This window comes from Oncorhynchus gorbuscha, linkage group LG22 (assembly GCF_021184085.1).
Source record: "Oncorhynchus gorbuscha isolate QuinsamMale2020 ecotype Even-year linkage group LG22, OgorEven_v1.0, whole genome shotgun sequence".
NCBI classification, from domain to species: Eukaryota; Metazoa; Chordata; class Actinopteri; order Salmoniformes; family Salmonidae; genus Oncorhynchus; species Oncorhynchus gorbuscha.
Genome location: NC_060194.1, coordinates 42,399,264 through 42,412,522, shown reverse-complemented (window position 1 = coordinate 42,412,522; position 13,259 = coordinate 42,399,264). Strand labels below are relative to the sequence as shown.

The window sequence follows — 13,259 nt, the reverse complement described above, 5'->3', positions numbered from 1 at the left end:
CTTACCTTGGCCTATTCATATTAGAATGAGGTCTAGCTTAGCTCGGCCTATTCATATTAGAATGAGGTCTATATTATCTCGGCCTATTCATTTTAGAATGAGGTCTAGTTTATTAGAATGAGGTCTAGCTTATCTCGGCCTATTCATATTAGAATGAGGTCTAGCTTACCTTGGTCTATTCATATTAGAATGAGGTCTAGCTTACCTTGGTCTATTCATATTAGAATGAGGTCTAGCTTACCTTGGCCTATTCATATTAGAATGAGGTCTAGCTTATCTCGGCCTATTCATATTAGAATGAGGTCTAGCTTATCTCGGTCTATTCATATTAGAATGAGGTCTAGCTTATCTCGGCCTATTCATATTAGAATGAGGTCTAGCTTATCTCGGTCTATTCATATTAGAATGAGGTCTAGCTTACCTTGGCCTATTCATATTAGAATGAGGTCTAGCTTATCTCGGCCTATTCATATTAGAATGAGGTCTAGCTTATCTCGGTCTATTCATATTAGAATGAGGTCTAGCTTATCTCGGCCTATTCATATTAGAATGAGGTCTAGCTTATCTCGGTCTATTCATATTAGAATGAGGTCTAGCTTATCTCGGTCTATTCATATTAGAATGAGGTCTAGCTTATCTCGGCCTATTCATATTAGAATGAGGTCTAGCTTATCTCGGTCTATTCATATTAGAATGAGGTCTAGCTTATCTCGGTCTATTCATATTAGAATGAGGTCTAGCTTACCTTGGCCTATTCATATGGTTGGTTTGCCTTTTCCCCTTTGATCTGCTGCATTTTCAAATAAGTGTAGTTAATTTTTTTGAATAATATATAAAACTTGAGTATTTTCTAATATATATTTTTACCTTTAGTTAACTAGGCAAGTCAGTTAAGAACAAAATTTTGTTTTATAATGAAGGTCAACCCCGGGCCAAACCCTTCCCTGACCCGGACGACACTGTGCCAATTGTGCGCCGCCCTATGGGACTGACTCCCTATCACGGCTGGTTGTGATACAGTCGAACCAGGTTCTGTAGTGACGCTTCTAGCACTGAGATGCAGTTCCTTAGACTGCTGCGCCACTCGGGAGCCCCCACCCTGATTTTCCTCCACATAACCTTGACATTTTCCATTTCCAAATAATCTGAATTCAATAGCCTATAGCCTAAAATATATGCAATAAAGTGCAATCAGATCTGAAATGTATTTGATAAAGACTGCAATTTGATGTCATGTTGATTACTCACTATTCATCATGTTCATAGCCTACATGTAAAAAGACCGGAAGAATCTGAAAAATAGAGCCTTATTAGCCAACCAATTTAATTTTTTTCAGCATTTGAATTGTTGAAGGAATTATTATTATTTTTTTAATCACACAAACCCTCAAAATGAAGTGGCCTAGTTTGAAATATTTTACATGTAATTTTGTGTAAATAAAGTAGCTTCTTTAATTTGATCCAAACAAGTTTGCTTAAAAAGGACCATTCGAGATTTATTTAACTAGGCAAGTCAGTTAAGAACAATTTCCTATGTACAATGACAGCCTACGAACAGTGATGACAGATTTTTACCTTGTCAGCTTGGGCATTCGAGCGGGCAACCTTTCGGTTACTGGCCCAACGCTCTAACCACTAAGCTACCTGCCACACATATTAAGAATGTTCCAATTCCTGAAGCGCAATGTTACATTTTCACACCTGTGTGTAGGATTTCTTGTGCTTGGACAGACAAATTATTCCAACCCATATAGCCACAGCCATGCACTGACGAAAAGCAAGTCTGCTTTGCAAGGTGAAAGTTAAACACATTTTTCATGCAGCGATAGCAATGCATCAAATCCATTATGGAACTTAAAATCAATACGAACAATTGTTGTTAAATCACGTGAAGAATGTATTTCTAGACTTGGGTAATTCATGCATTGGGCTATAGTCACCCCTTTTATCGCTGCATGTGCAGGGCTGGCAACCATAGGCTGTAGAACGCCTCAGTTTATCATAACGATTATTTATGTATTCATTATTTCAAAATAAAATCGGATAGCAATTCCTTTATGTAATCTATTAGTCTACATGAAATATATTCATTTTGGGCATCATCATCTAATTACTTTGCCAATTATATGGCTGCCTATAATAGCTCTATATATCCATGCACAACCGTTCACCTATCACCGCCGTTACCTGGCTGGATTTGTTACTAGACCTGACTCCTGGCGAAGTGGCCGAACAAAACCCTGCGGGTTCAGACTGTCACGATCATGTTCTAAACGTGGCAAGCATTAGAACCTACGGAATGAAAACCTAGACACAGCACCACCTGCAGTGTGGGAGGACCATACACAACAGGGCAGAGGTCTTTACTGTAAAAATAAATGTTCATAAAAATAAAAAACATTTCTAATTTTGGAGACAACGTCGAGGCTTTTACACCCACCATCACCCCAAATAAATGCCTCTAATTTATATAGGCTACTGTAAATTGCTCAAATTGCATTTAAATATTTATGGCTTGCCCACCTTTTGAAAAAAAAATAGGCCTACATTAAAATATTTAACACAACATATCCGTTATTGCTGAATTAACTTTGTAGCCTAACACATTTGAAGGAAAAAGGAAACCGCCCACTGCTCTTGATAGTATCACTGATATTTAATAAGCTTTACGTATCGGCCACACGGCCTTCGTCAGAGCTTTTTAGACTAATACATAAACAGTCTCCTCTCAAGTCACCATTTAGTATTTTGCACCATCGGTGTGCATCATAGAAAAGACTAACATGTCCTCAAGAGGATAATGTCTTGTCCGTGTGACCAGAGATGCTTTGAGAATTAAGCCCCTATAGCTGCCATGATATAAAACAAATCACACACAATTTATCTTCTGCAGACAAAACGTGTTACCATGGCAACAACTTAGATTAGGCCAGGAATAGCGCAGACAGTTTTTATAGACCTATGACTACGACCGAGAGTAGGAGACATACAGACTGTTCAATTTACAAGACATCGTCGTTTTTAATGACCATGTAGAAAATAGTAAGGGCTCCTGCTTTCACAAATAAATTGCACAATTGAGAACAACAAGGCGCATGCCATAGCCTAAGACTCCAATGTATCTTATTTGTAAGCCTATATACAAATAGTTCTGTGTCTAGTCTTTTTGTTGGAGCGTTTGAGAATTAATGCAAGCAAAATCATTCAACACGCAACAAACAAAAAATGTCAAGTTTTACTGGTAGTATCTATTGCAATACTAGGCATTTGTATGTCCACTAGGTGACACTAGACTCGGGAAAAGAGGCCACAGGTTTTCCAAACTTCATAAATCATGCTGATGTTGAACAGAGAACTGCTGGTATTCGTCATTCATGCATCATCGTGGATTCTTCTAGTTTTGTATGGCAAAAATAATACCCATCTCTATTTCCAAAATATGTTTTTCATATCAATAACTCCATTTCAACTTCCACATATTTTATTAGAATTGAAATTATATGTAGAAATGGCAATATACAATGTAATTCCCAAGGACCCCACAAAGGTCTAGCCCACCCTCGCATTTCAGTTGGTACAATCGGAATGCTGGCGAACACATTCATTTTAAAGTATTGGTGTTGAAATGAAAATGTACTCATTGTCTATCATTATAATATATCAAATTCACATGATTTGCATTGTATTATATATGTTTTATATACACTGATCGCAGATAATATTTTGTATCTTTTTTTGTTTAGTTTGTTGATTGAAGTAAATTGTTACCCCTCTTACATTCCGCTAATGGATTCGTCCGTCGTGAGGCCTTTACAGTAGTAAGTTAAGGAGTGTTGTTTGGCCGATTCCTTCAAGTTTTTACCTTATTTTATGTCTGAATTTTGTCAAATTAAGAAAGTGCCAATTGTTCGTTTCCATATCTAGTCAGCTAGCTAATTATTTTATCTATCGATATAGGTACAGAAGAGGGTTTGGGGTGTGGTACACAGTAGGAAGGCATCTTCGGCGAGCAGAGCGTCCGAATCAGAGAGTTTATAATGCCGACGTTGCGGGACAGTAGCATGTCTCACCCCGGCGAGAACCCTTACCAAGTCCGGGTAAAAGCTTACTACAAAGGGTAAGTACACAGTTAGGTTTTGAAATTTGTTTTGGGATTAAACAAATCGTTATTTGACTCGTTAGTAACTTGGGCTTTATTAGCCAGATGTCGTTAGTCAGGTAACGTTAGGAGAGAAACTTGACAAGCAGGGTGGAACTATCCAGACATGTAGCTAGCTGCTAGTTTAGCATACAGGTTCTTTATCTCAAATCTATTTTAAGCAAGTAAAACCCCCCCATCAATGTTTCATGGCTTAATGGCTACAGGTTTTGAGACATGACTTAACTAACGTTACATTGGACTTAGTTAGAGGCTAACTAACGTTAGCTGGATGTTTTGATTCCTGTCAGGGTCCTCATTGCCAGCTATTGAAGCTGGTGTGTTTATAACTGGACTGAACCATTTTACAGCATCTTATGAATAACCTACATTTGTAATAGATTAGAGAGCCTATTTTGAGATGTTACTGTTTGTGGTTATATTCTAGCTAGTGAATGGTGATCAGTAGTTGCATTCCAAGATGGAAATCACTTGTCAAACACAGATGTTGCCTAACACTCCTTGTGTGATGCCGAGTCTGTGATTGTGGTTTTTTTCCCAGAGTGAGACTTGCCAAACGTGTATTACCAGTACCTTCTGCCAGACCTGTTGTATTTCATGCTAAGTCTACATAGCAGCCCAGCCAGCACTATTGTCCCTAGGTAATTACACGAGTTGTTTCTGGAAGCAAAACATCCATACTATTCCTGAGATGACCACCTAGGAATGTCAAGTATTTGAGGAATCTGGTATGAAGCAGTTAATTGGTTTGTCAAGTGCAGGGACATGCCACTCATTATTAAGGCAACCAGGCTATATATAAGCATGGGCTGTTCTATACATTTGACTGAACACTGGTAAAGGCAATACTATTTTAGTAGATAAAAGCTTTTCTCTGTTAGCCTGGATCCAAGTGGCATAGTAATGTTTTACTCCATGTTGAAACAGAACAATTAAGTTTGGATCCAGGCAAGGCCTACATCCCTGTTGGCTCTCATCCGAATCGCATTTCTGATTCTAACCATCAGTCCTATATACAGTTTTTACTGTACTTCCTTGTATCAGTCATATACTGTTTCTATGGCTCTGATCTTTATATATGCTCTCATACTGTCCAATAATAATGGCCAGTTTGACATAAATACACAGGGCCACTTGGCCTCCAAACCAGAGGCAGGATTCCCGAGGAATGTAGGTTGACGGAGAACTAGGGTCAGTGAGAGAAAGATATTATTTTTCTCTCTTGGTAAGTAGGCAGTGCCTGTCTATTATAGCAGCTCTCTGTCTGCATCAGTGCACAACACAAAGGCCTGATTTGTGTCCCAAACGTCACCCTTTCCCTATATAGTGAACTACTTTTGACCAGGACTCTGGTCAAAAGTAGTACACTATATATGGACTAGGATGCCATAGGGGTTCAGCCCCAGCTTTGTAAAGAGTAAGTGTGTTGCCATATTCTTATATTCAATGAAAGCCCTCCAAGCACATCACATCAGGCACAAAGCTGTCAATTTTCTCTCTTCCTTCCCACCATCTTAGTTATCATAATAGCCTGATAGCCAATGGCTTTATGTGCTCACAACTACAACTGTACTCTCTATGCCAGGGCTATTCCACAACAACCACTGTAACCACTATGCCAGGGTTATTCCACAACAACCACTGTACTCTCTATGCCAGGGCTATTCCACAACTACCACTGTACTCTCTATGCCAGTGCTATTCCACAACAACCACTGTAACCTCTATGTCAGGGCTATTCAACAACAACCACTCTACTCTCTATGTCAGGGCTATTCTACAACAACCACTGTAACCTCTATGCCAGGGCTATTCAACAACTACCACTGTACTCTCTATGCCAGGGCTATTCCACAACTACCACTGTACTCTCTATGCCAGTGCTATTCCACAACAACCACTGTAACCTCTATGTCAGGGCTATTCAACAACAACCACTCTACTCTCTATGTCAGGGCTATTCTACAACAACCACTGTAACCTCTATGCCAGGGCTATTCAAGAACTACCACTGTACTCTCTATGCCAGGGCTATTCAACAACTACCACTGTACTCTCTATGCCAGGGCTATTCCACAACTACCACTGTACTCTCTATGCCAGGGCTATTCCACAACAACCACTCTACTCTCTATGCCAGTGCTATTCCACAACAACCACTGTAACCTCTATGCCAGGGCTATTCAACAACAACCACTGTAACCTCTATGCCAGGGCTATTCAACAACAACCACTGTAACCTCTATGCCAGGGCTATTCCACAACTACAACTGTAACCTCTATGCCAGGGCTATTCAACAACAACCACTCTACTCTCTATGCCAGGGCTATTCCACAATAACCACTCTACTCTCTATGCCAGTGCTATTCCACAACAACCACTGTAACCTCTATGCCAGGGCTATTCCACAACTACCACTGTACTCTCTATGTCAGGGCTATTCAACAACAACCACTACTCTCTATGCCAGGGCTATTCAACAACAACCACTGTACTCTCTATGTCAGGGCTATTCAACAACAACCACTGTAACCTCTATGCCAGGGCTATTCAACAACTACCACTGTACTCTCTATGCCAGGGCTATTCAACAACTACCACTGTACTCTCTATGCCAGGGCTATTCAACAACAACCACTGTAACCTCTATGCCAACTATATTTTTCAAGGGGCCAGATTTGAATATGGCCAGATATTTTCTTCATGGGATTACTCTTCCTTTAAAAAAAAAACAATACACAATTAGAATCTTAGAAAGCACTTTTATTTAAATTACATGTTGCTAAAAGTTTATTTGAAGTGCTTTAAGAGTAATTCAGTGTATCAACTTTTTGAAATAATGGAACACATTTGTACTCATAACAGTGTATTGTACGTACATCTTTTGTGTGGATTTATCTTTTTTTAATACAATTTTTTACACATAGGAAACATGGCATATCTCCGTTGACCAGCATCGCTGGTCAACGCTGGTCATTTTTATTTATTTATTATTTTACCTTTATTTAACCAGGCAAGTCAGTTAAGAACAAATTCTTATTTTCAATGACTGCCTAGGAACAGTGGGTTAACTGCCTGTTGTCAGGGGCAGAACGACAGATTTGTACCTTGTCAACTCGGTGATTCGAACTTGCAACCTTTTGATTACTAGTCCAACGCTCTAACCACTAGGCTACCCTGCCGCCTGTTCTATATGTATTCAGTTCAATCTTTCCTGTCTGCCCCCCCCCCCACACACACACACACACACACACACGTGTTTCCCTTCTAATGGGAGAAATTGCACTGTTTAGATTAGGGAAAGATCAGAAAAGTTTGTCAGGAGTCAGGGCAACCCGCAGGCAGTGATGAAGCTTCACGTTTGACAAGGAGGAGCAAGTGTTCATTTTTCTGGAATGAATGTAAGAGAAGCTGGATCCACATGTGTATGTTGATCAAAACATTGTTAAAATAAAAAACACACCAATGCTCTTATGTTTGGTATTTGCTCTGCAATAATATGCTAAGTCCAAAACTTCACACAGACAGAAGCGCCTGCCTCAGATCAGCTGATGCCTACATGTCTACTAACTCCAGCTGTAGGGACCCTCGTCACGTGACGTCTACTAACTCCAGCTGTAGGGGACCCTCGTCGTGTGACGTCAGCAGGTTTTCTTGTCGTAGTTGCTTTTGTCCACGATTGCCATCTCCTCCCTAATCTCACATACTCTCTTGAGAGAATTACCCTTTTGCATAGCCACCTTACATCATGATGTTAAAGTAGATCATGATGTTTAACAGACATGTTTTTCAGCAGACTACGAAACAAGCCATGTTGCAAGCCAGATGTTAATCGGATAAAGTTTAGGATAGGCCAAACTGAGTCCATGGTGTTTTTTTCTAACATACCTCTGAGTTAAGCTCGGTGTAGTGATCTCATCTTCGTTGAAAGAACTGATAGGCGCGGGAAGACAGGCCCCTGTACTCTGCTCGCCGTAGACGGAGCGTCATCTGTGACAAGCATGTTAACTTATACAAATCTAGTCCATTCTCATTGAAAAAAGGAGAGCATTTTCTAAAAAAGGATCTCAGCAGTAGTGTGTCCCTCCAATGGCATGAAGCCGAGCATGTCATCCCGAAAGCACTCTCCATAAAAATAATCTCACAAATAAGCACAAAGGGTCAGGGTATATGCAGCAGTTTGGGCCGTTGCAAACTGTGAAGACTACTTCTTCCTAACAAAGACAGCCAACTTCGCCAAGCGGGGAATGATTTCACAAAGGCGCATTTGCGAAAAAAGCATAATCGTTGCACAAATGTACCTAACCATTAACATCAATGCCTTTCTTAAAATCAATACACAGAAGTATATATTTTTAAACCTGCATATTTAGTTTAAAAAATACATGTTAGCAGGCCATACTAATTAGGCAAATTGTGTCACTTCAATTGTGTTCATTGCACGCAGAGTCAGGGTATATGCAACATTGTGGGCCGTCTGGCTCGTTGCGAACTATTTTGCCAGAATTTTACGTAATTCTGACATAACATTGAAGGTTGTGCAATGTAACAGGAATGTTTAGAGTTATGGATGACACCCATAAAATACAGAACAGTTCCTATTTCACTGAAAGAATTAACGTTTTATTTTCGAAATGATAGGTTCCGGATTTGACCATATTAATGTCCTAAGGCTCATTTCTGTGTGTTGTTATGTTGCACATATTGCACTTTTACTTTCTTCTCCAACACTTTGTTTTTGCATTATTCAAACAAAATTGAACATGTTTCATTATTTATTTGAGGCTAAATTTATTTGATTGATGTATTATATTAAGTTAAAATAAATGTTCATTCAGTATTGTTGTAATTGTCATTATTACAAATAAATAAATAGATTTTAAAAAATCGTACGATTTGATTGGTATCAGCTATTTTTGGTCCTCCAATAATCTGTATCGGCGTTGAAAAATCATAATCGTTCGATCTCTAATATTGACCTGGCTCTGCTTGTATGAGGCTGTTTTTTAAATTTATTTTGCCCTACATATGAACCAACTGGAGAGTTGGGTGTGGACTTGTGAACAGCAGGCACATAGGCTTCCCTCCCGCAATTTCTACAAACAGGTACTTCTCAGTCCACTCACTTATGAATCAGTGATTATCATCATCCACTTTTATTTCCTTTTGAGTTGAGGGAACATTTTGTCAGCTTACATTCTCTGTGCTAAATGTTTGTAAAATTTGCTAGCCAGCTTGTAAAATAGCTCGGCTGAGGCGGTGGACTGGTACAGTCAACTCCGATTGGCTGATGTTAGCAGCTCTGATAGGCTGTAACTGGTACATTAGGTGATATTGATTCACAGCGTTAACTGCAGTAACAAAAACATTGTATTCTATTGGCTCAAAAAAATACATGTTCAGAATGGATCAAAGGGCCAATTTTATAAATGGATCAATGTGCTGAATCTTGATTAGCCCTGCTAGATGCTATGATTGTTTTAGTTTGACAAGTAACCTAATCTTGTTGCTAGATTTAATTACAGTTAGCGGTCAAACCATTCAATTTGTTTTGCTCGTAATGGGGCTGGCACTTAGCTAGGCTGAACTGTTTATGGAATAGTCAACCTCACCATGTTATGATTCAGTTGGCCTTATCATTGAGCGGTCTGTCCATATGACCGTGGTTATTTGGGTATTGGAACAACCTTACCCTCCATTCTATTCACCCTGATCCCTGCTTCTCTGTGTGTGTGTGTGTGTGTGTGTGTGTGTGTGTGTGTGTGTGTGTGTGTGTGTGTGTGTGTGTGTGTGTGTGTGTGTGTGTGTGTGTGAGAGAGAGTAGAGTACCACAGCAGGTTCTGTAGCAGTTCAGTGGAGCAGGGTGGGTGGTGGTGGGATTCCATGCCTCCCAGCAGTAACACCGTGACAGAGAGATGGATGTTCCTAGGTGTGCTGCCTCCATGCTGGAGTGACCGATGATCTACCCGCCCAGCAGCAGATGGGGTTGCCAGGGTGGTGTACCTACGCTCATGGCCAGGATACATCCAGGGGTCACTTTATTTTTCAGAAATCAGCATTTTCAAAAAACAGACCATAAAACATTTTTTTCAATAGAGTGAGATGGGGCATGAACTATAGTTCATAACACATTCAGCAGAAAATAGTTTTCATCACATGACAACAGAAGTAGAGGTCAACCGATTATGATTTTTCAACACCGATACCGATTATTGGAGGACCAAAAAAAAGCCGATACCGCCCGATTTAAAAAAAAACTATATATATTTTTTAATAATGACAATTACAACAATATTCAATGAACACTTTTATTTTAACTTTTAAATTAATATAATACATCAATAAAATCAATTTAGTCTCAAATAAATAATGAAACATGTTCAATTGGTTTAAATAATGCAAAAACAAAGTGTTGGAGAAGAAAGTAAAAGTGCTAAATGTGCCATGTAAAAAAGCTAACGTTTCAGTTCCTTGCTCAGAACATATGAAAGCTGGTGGTTCCTTTTAACACGAGTCTTCAATATTCCCAGTTAAGAAGTTTTAGGTTATAGGACTATTTCTCTCTATACCATTTGTATTTCATATACCTTTGACTATTGGATGTTCTAATAGGTACTTTAGTATTGCCACCCTAATCTCGGGAGTTGATAGGCTCGCCATCACGGTTGACAACTCCATTGTGTCCTCCTCCCAGAGCGCTAAGAACCTTGGCGTGATCCTGGACAACACCCTGTCGTTCTCAACTAACATCAAGGCGGTGGCCCGTTCCTGTAGGTTCATGCTCTACAACATCCGCAGAGTACGAACCTGCCTCACACAGGAAGCGGCGCAGGTCCTAATCCAGGCACTTGTCATCTCCCGTCTGGACTACTGCAACTCGCTGTTGGCTGGGCTCCCTGCCTGTGCCATTAAACCCCTACAACTCATCCAGAACGCCGCAGCCCGTCTGGTGTTCAACCTTCCCAAGTTCTCTCACGTCACCCCGCTCCTCCGCTCTCTCCACTGGCTTCCAGTTGAAGCTCGCATCCGCTACAAGACCATGGTGCTTGCCTACGGAGCTGTGAGGGGAACGGCACCTCAGTACCTCCAGGCTCTGATCAGGCCCTACACCCAAACAAGGGCACTGCGTTCATCCACCTCTGGCCTGCTCGCCTCCCTACCACTGAGGAAGTACAGTTCCCGCTCAGCCCAGTCAAAACTGTTCGCTGCTCTGGCCCCCCCATGGTGGAACAAACTCCCTCACGACGCCAGGACAGCGGAGTCAATCACCACCTTCCGGAGACACCTGAAACCCCACCTCTTTAAGGAATACCTAGGATAGGATAAAGTAATCATTCTCACCCCCCCCCCCTTAAACCATTTAGATGCACTATTGTAAAGTGGCTGTTCCACTGGATGTCATAAGGTGAATGCACCAATTTGTAAGTCGCTCTGGATAAGAGCGTCTGCTAAATTACTTAAATGTAAATGTAAGTCATAAACAGCGCAATGCTTGAAGCACAGCGAAGAGCTGCAAAAGCAGGAAAGTGCTGTTTGAATGAATGCTTACGAGCCTGCTGCTGCCTACCACCGCTCAGTCAGACTGCTCTATCAAATCATAGACTTAATTATAATATAATAAACACAGAAATACGAGCCTTTGGTCATTAATATGGTCAAATCCTGAAACTATCATTTTAAAAACAAAATGTTTATTCTTTCAGTGAAATACGGAACCGTTCCGTATTTTATCTAACGGATGGCATCCATCAGTCTAAATACTCCAGTTACGTTGCACAACCTTCAATGTCATAATTATGTCAAATTCTGGCAAATTAGTTTGCAACGAGCCAGGTGGCCCACACTGTTCCATATACCCTGACTCTGCGTGCAATAAAAGTGACACAATTTGCCTAGTTAATATGGCCTGCTAACATGTATTCTTTTAAACTAAATATGCAGGTTTTAAAATATATTAATTTAAATAAAGGCATTGATGTTTATGGTTAGGTACATTCAAATGCGCTTTTGTTAAATCATCCCCCGTTTGGCAAAGTTGGCTGTCTTTGTTAGGAAGAAATAGTCTTCACACAGTTCGCAACGAGCCAGGCGGCCCAAACTGCTGCATATACCCTGACTCTGCTTGCACAGAACTCAAGAAAAGTGACACAATTTCCCTAATTAAAATAAATTCAGGTATGCAGGTTTAGAAATATATACTTGTGTATTGATTTTAAGAAAGGCATTGATGTTTATGGTTAGGTACACATTGGTGCAACAATATCCCCACAGCAGAACACCAGGCCTGTCTCCATCTCCAAGGCAGGTGACAGTAGACAGTTACAAGCAGGCCTAGAGTTTCTCATGTTGTTTTTACCAACCATGGCAGTATCCAGTAGATTTCTGAGGCTATAGTGCTAGTTCCTAGGAGCAGTGGGTTAACTGCCTTGTTCAGGGGCAGAGCTACAGATTTTTACCTTGTCAGCTCGGGGATTTGAACTTGCAACCTTTCGGTTATTAGTCCGGCACTCTAACCACTAGGCTACCTGCTGCCCCATGAATGAAGGCTAATGCTGAAAAGCATTAGGGGAGTAACATCAGTGTCTTTGTTAGAGTGCTGCTGGTGGGATAAAACCTTAACCACCTTATTGAAGCACGGTGTTTAAATGAACCACTAGTGCTCAGGACTACCGATACGTCTGGTGCGTTGGCATGTTTTACCAAGGTCCCTGACAAATAAATAAATTCTGGTCCGATTTCCTGGCTGGACGTCACGTCATGAAGCCTTGATACTGACTCTGTGTCGTAACAGCACTGTGTGGCTTGAATGAATGGGGCTTCATTTGAGAAACAACGTGTGTGTGTGTGTGTGTGTGTCCACTAGCTGTGTGGCAATGGTGCTAAGGATTCAGTTGGCCCTATCATTGAGCAGTCTGTCTTTATAACCGTGGTTATTTGGGTATTGGAACCAACTTACCCTCCATTCTATTCACCCTGATCCCTGCCTCTCTGTGGGTGTGTAGCCACTAGCTATGTTGCTATTGTGTGTGTGTGTGTGGCTCTGGTGCTAAGGAGGCCTGTAGAAGTGTAGCTACCAACCAGAATGATGGTCAACACTCC

General features: G+C 40.7%; 1 protein-coding gene across 1 annotated transcript in view; it reads left to right on the top strand.

Moving 5' to 3' along the window:
- The first annotated feature begins 3,824 nt into the window (after window positions 1–3,824).
- The window catches only part of LOC124009448 (protein kinase C iota type-like), a 44,186-nt gene continuing 34,751 nt past the window's right edge, over window positions 3,825–13,259 (top strand). The window contains exon 1 of the mRNA XM_046321260.1: window positions 3,825–4,117. Coding sequence (XP_046177216.1) covers window positions 4,038–4,117 — 80 coding nt within the window. The 5' untranslated portion in view covers window positions 3,825–4,037. The remainder of the gene's footprint in view (window positions 4,118–13,259) is intronic.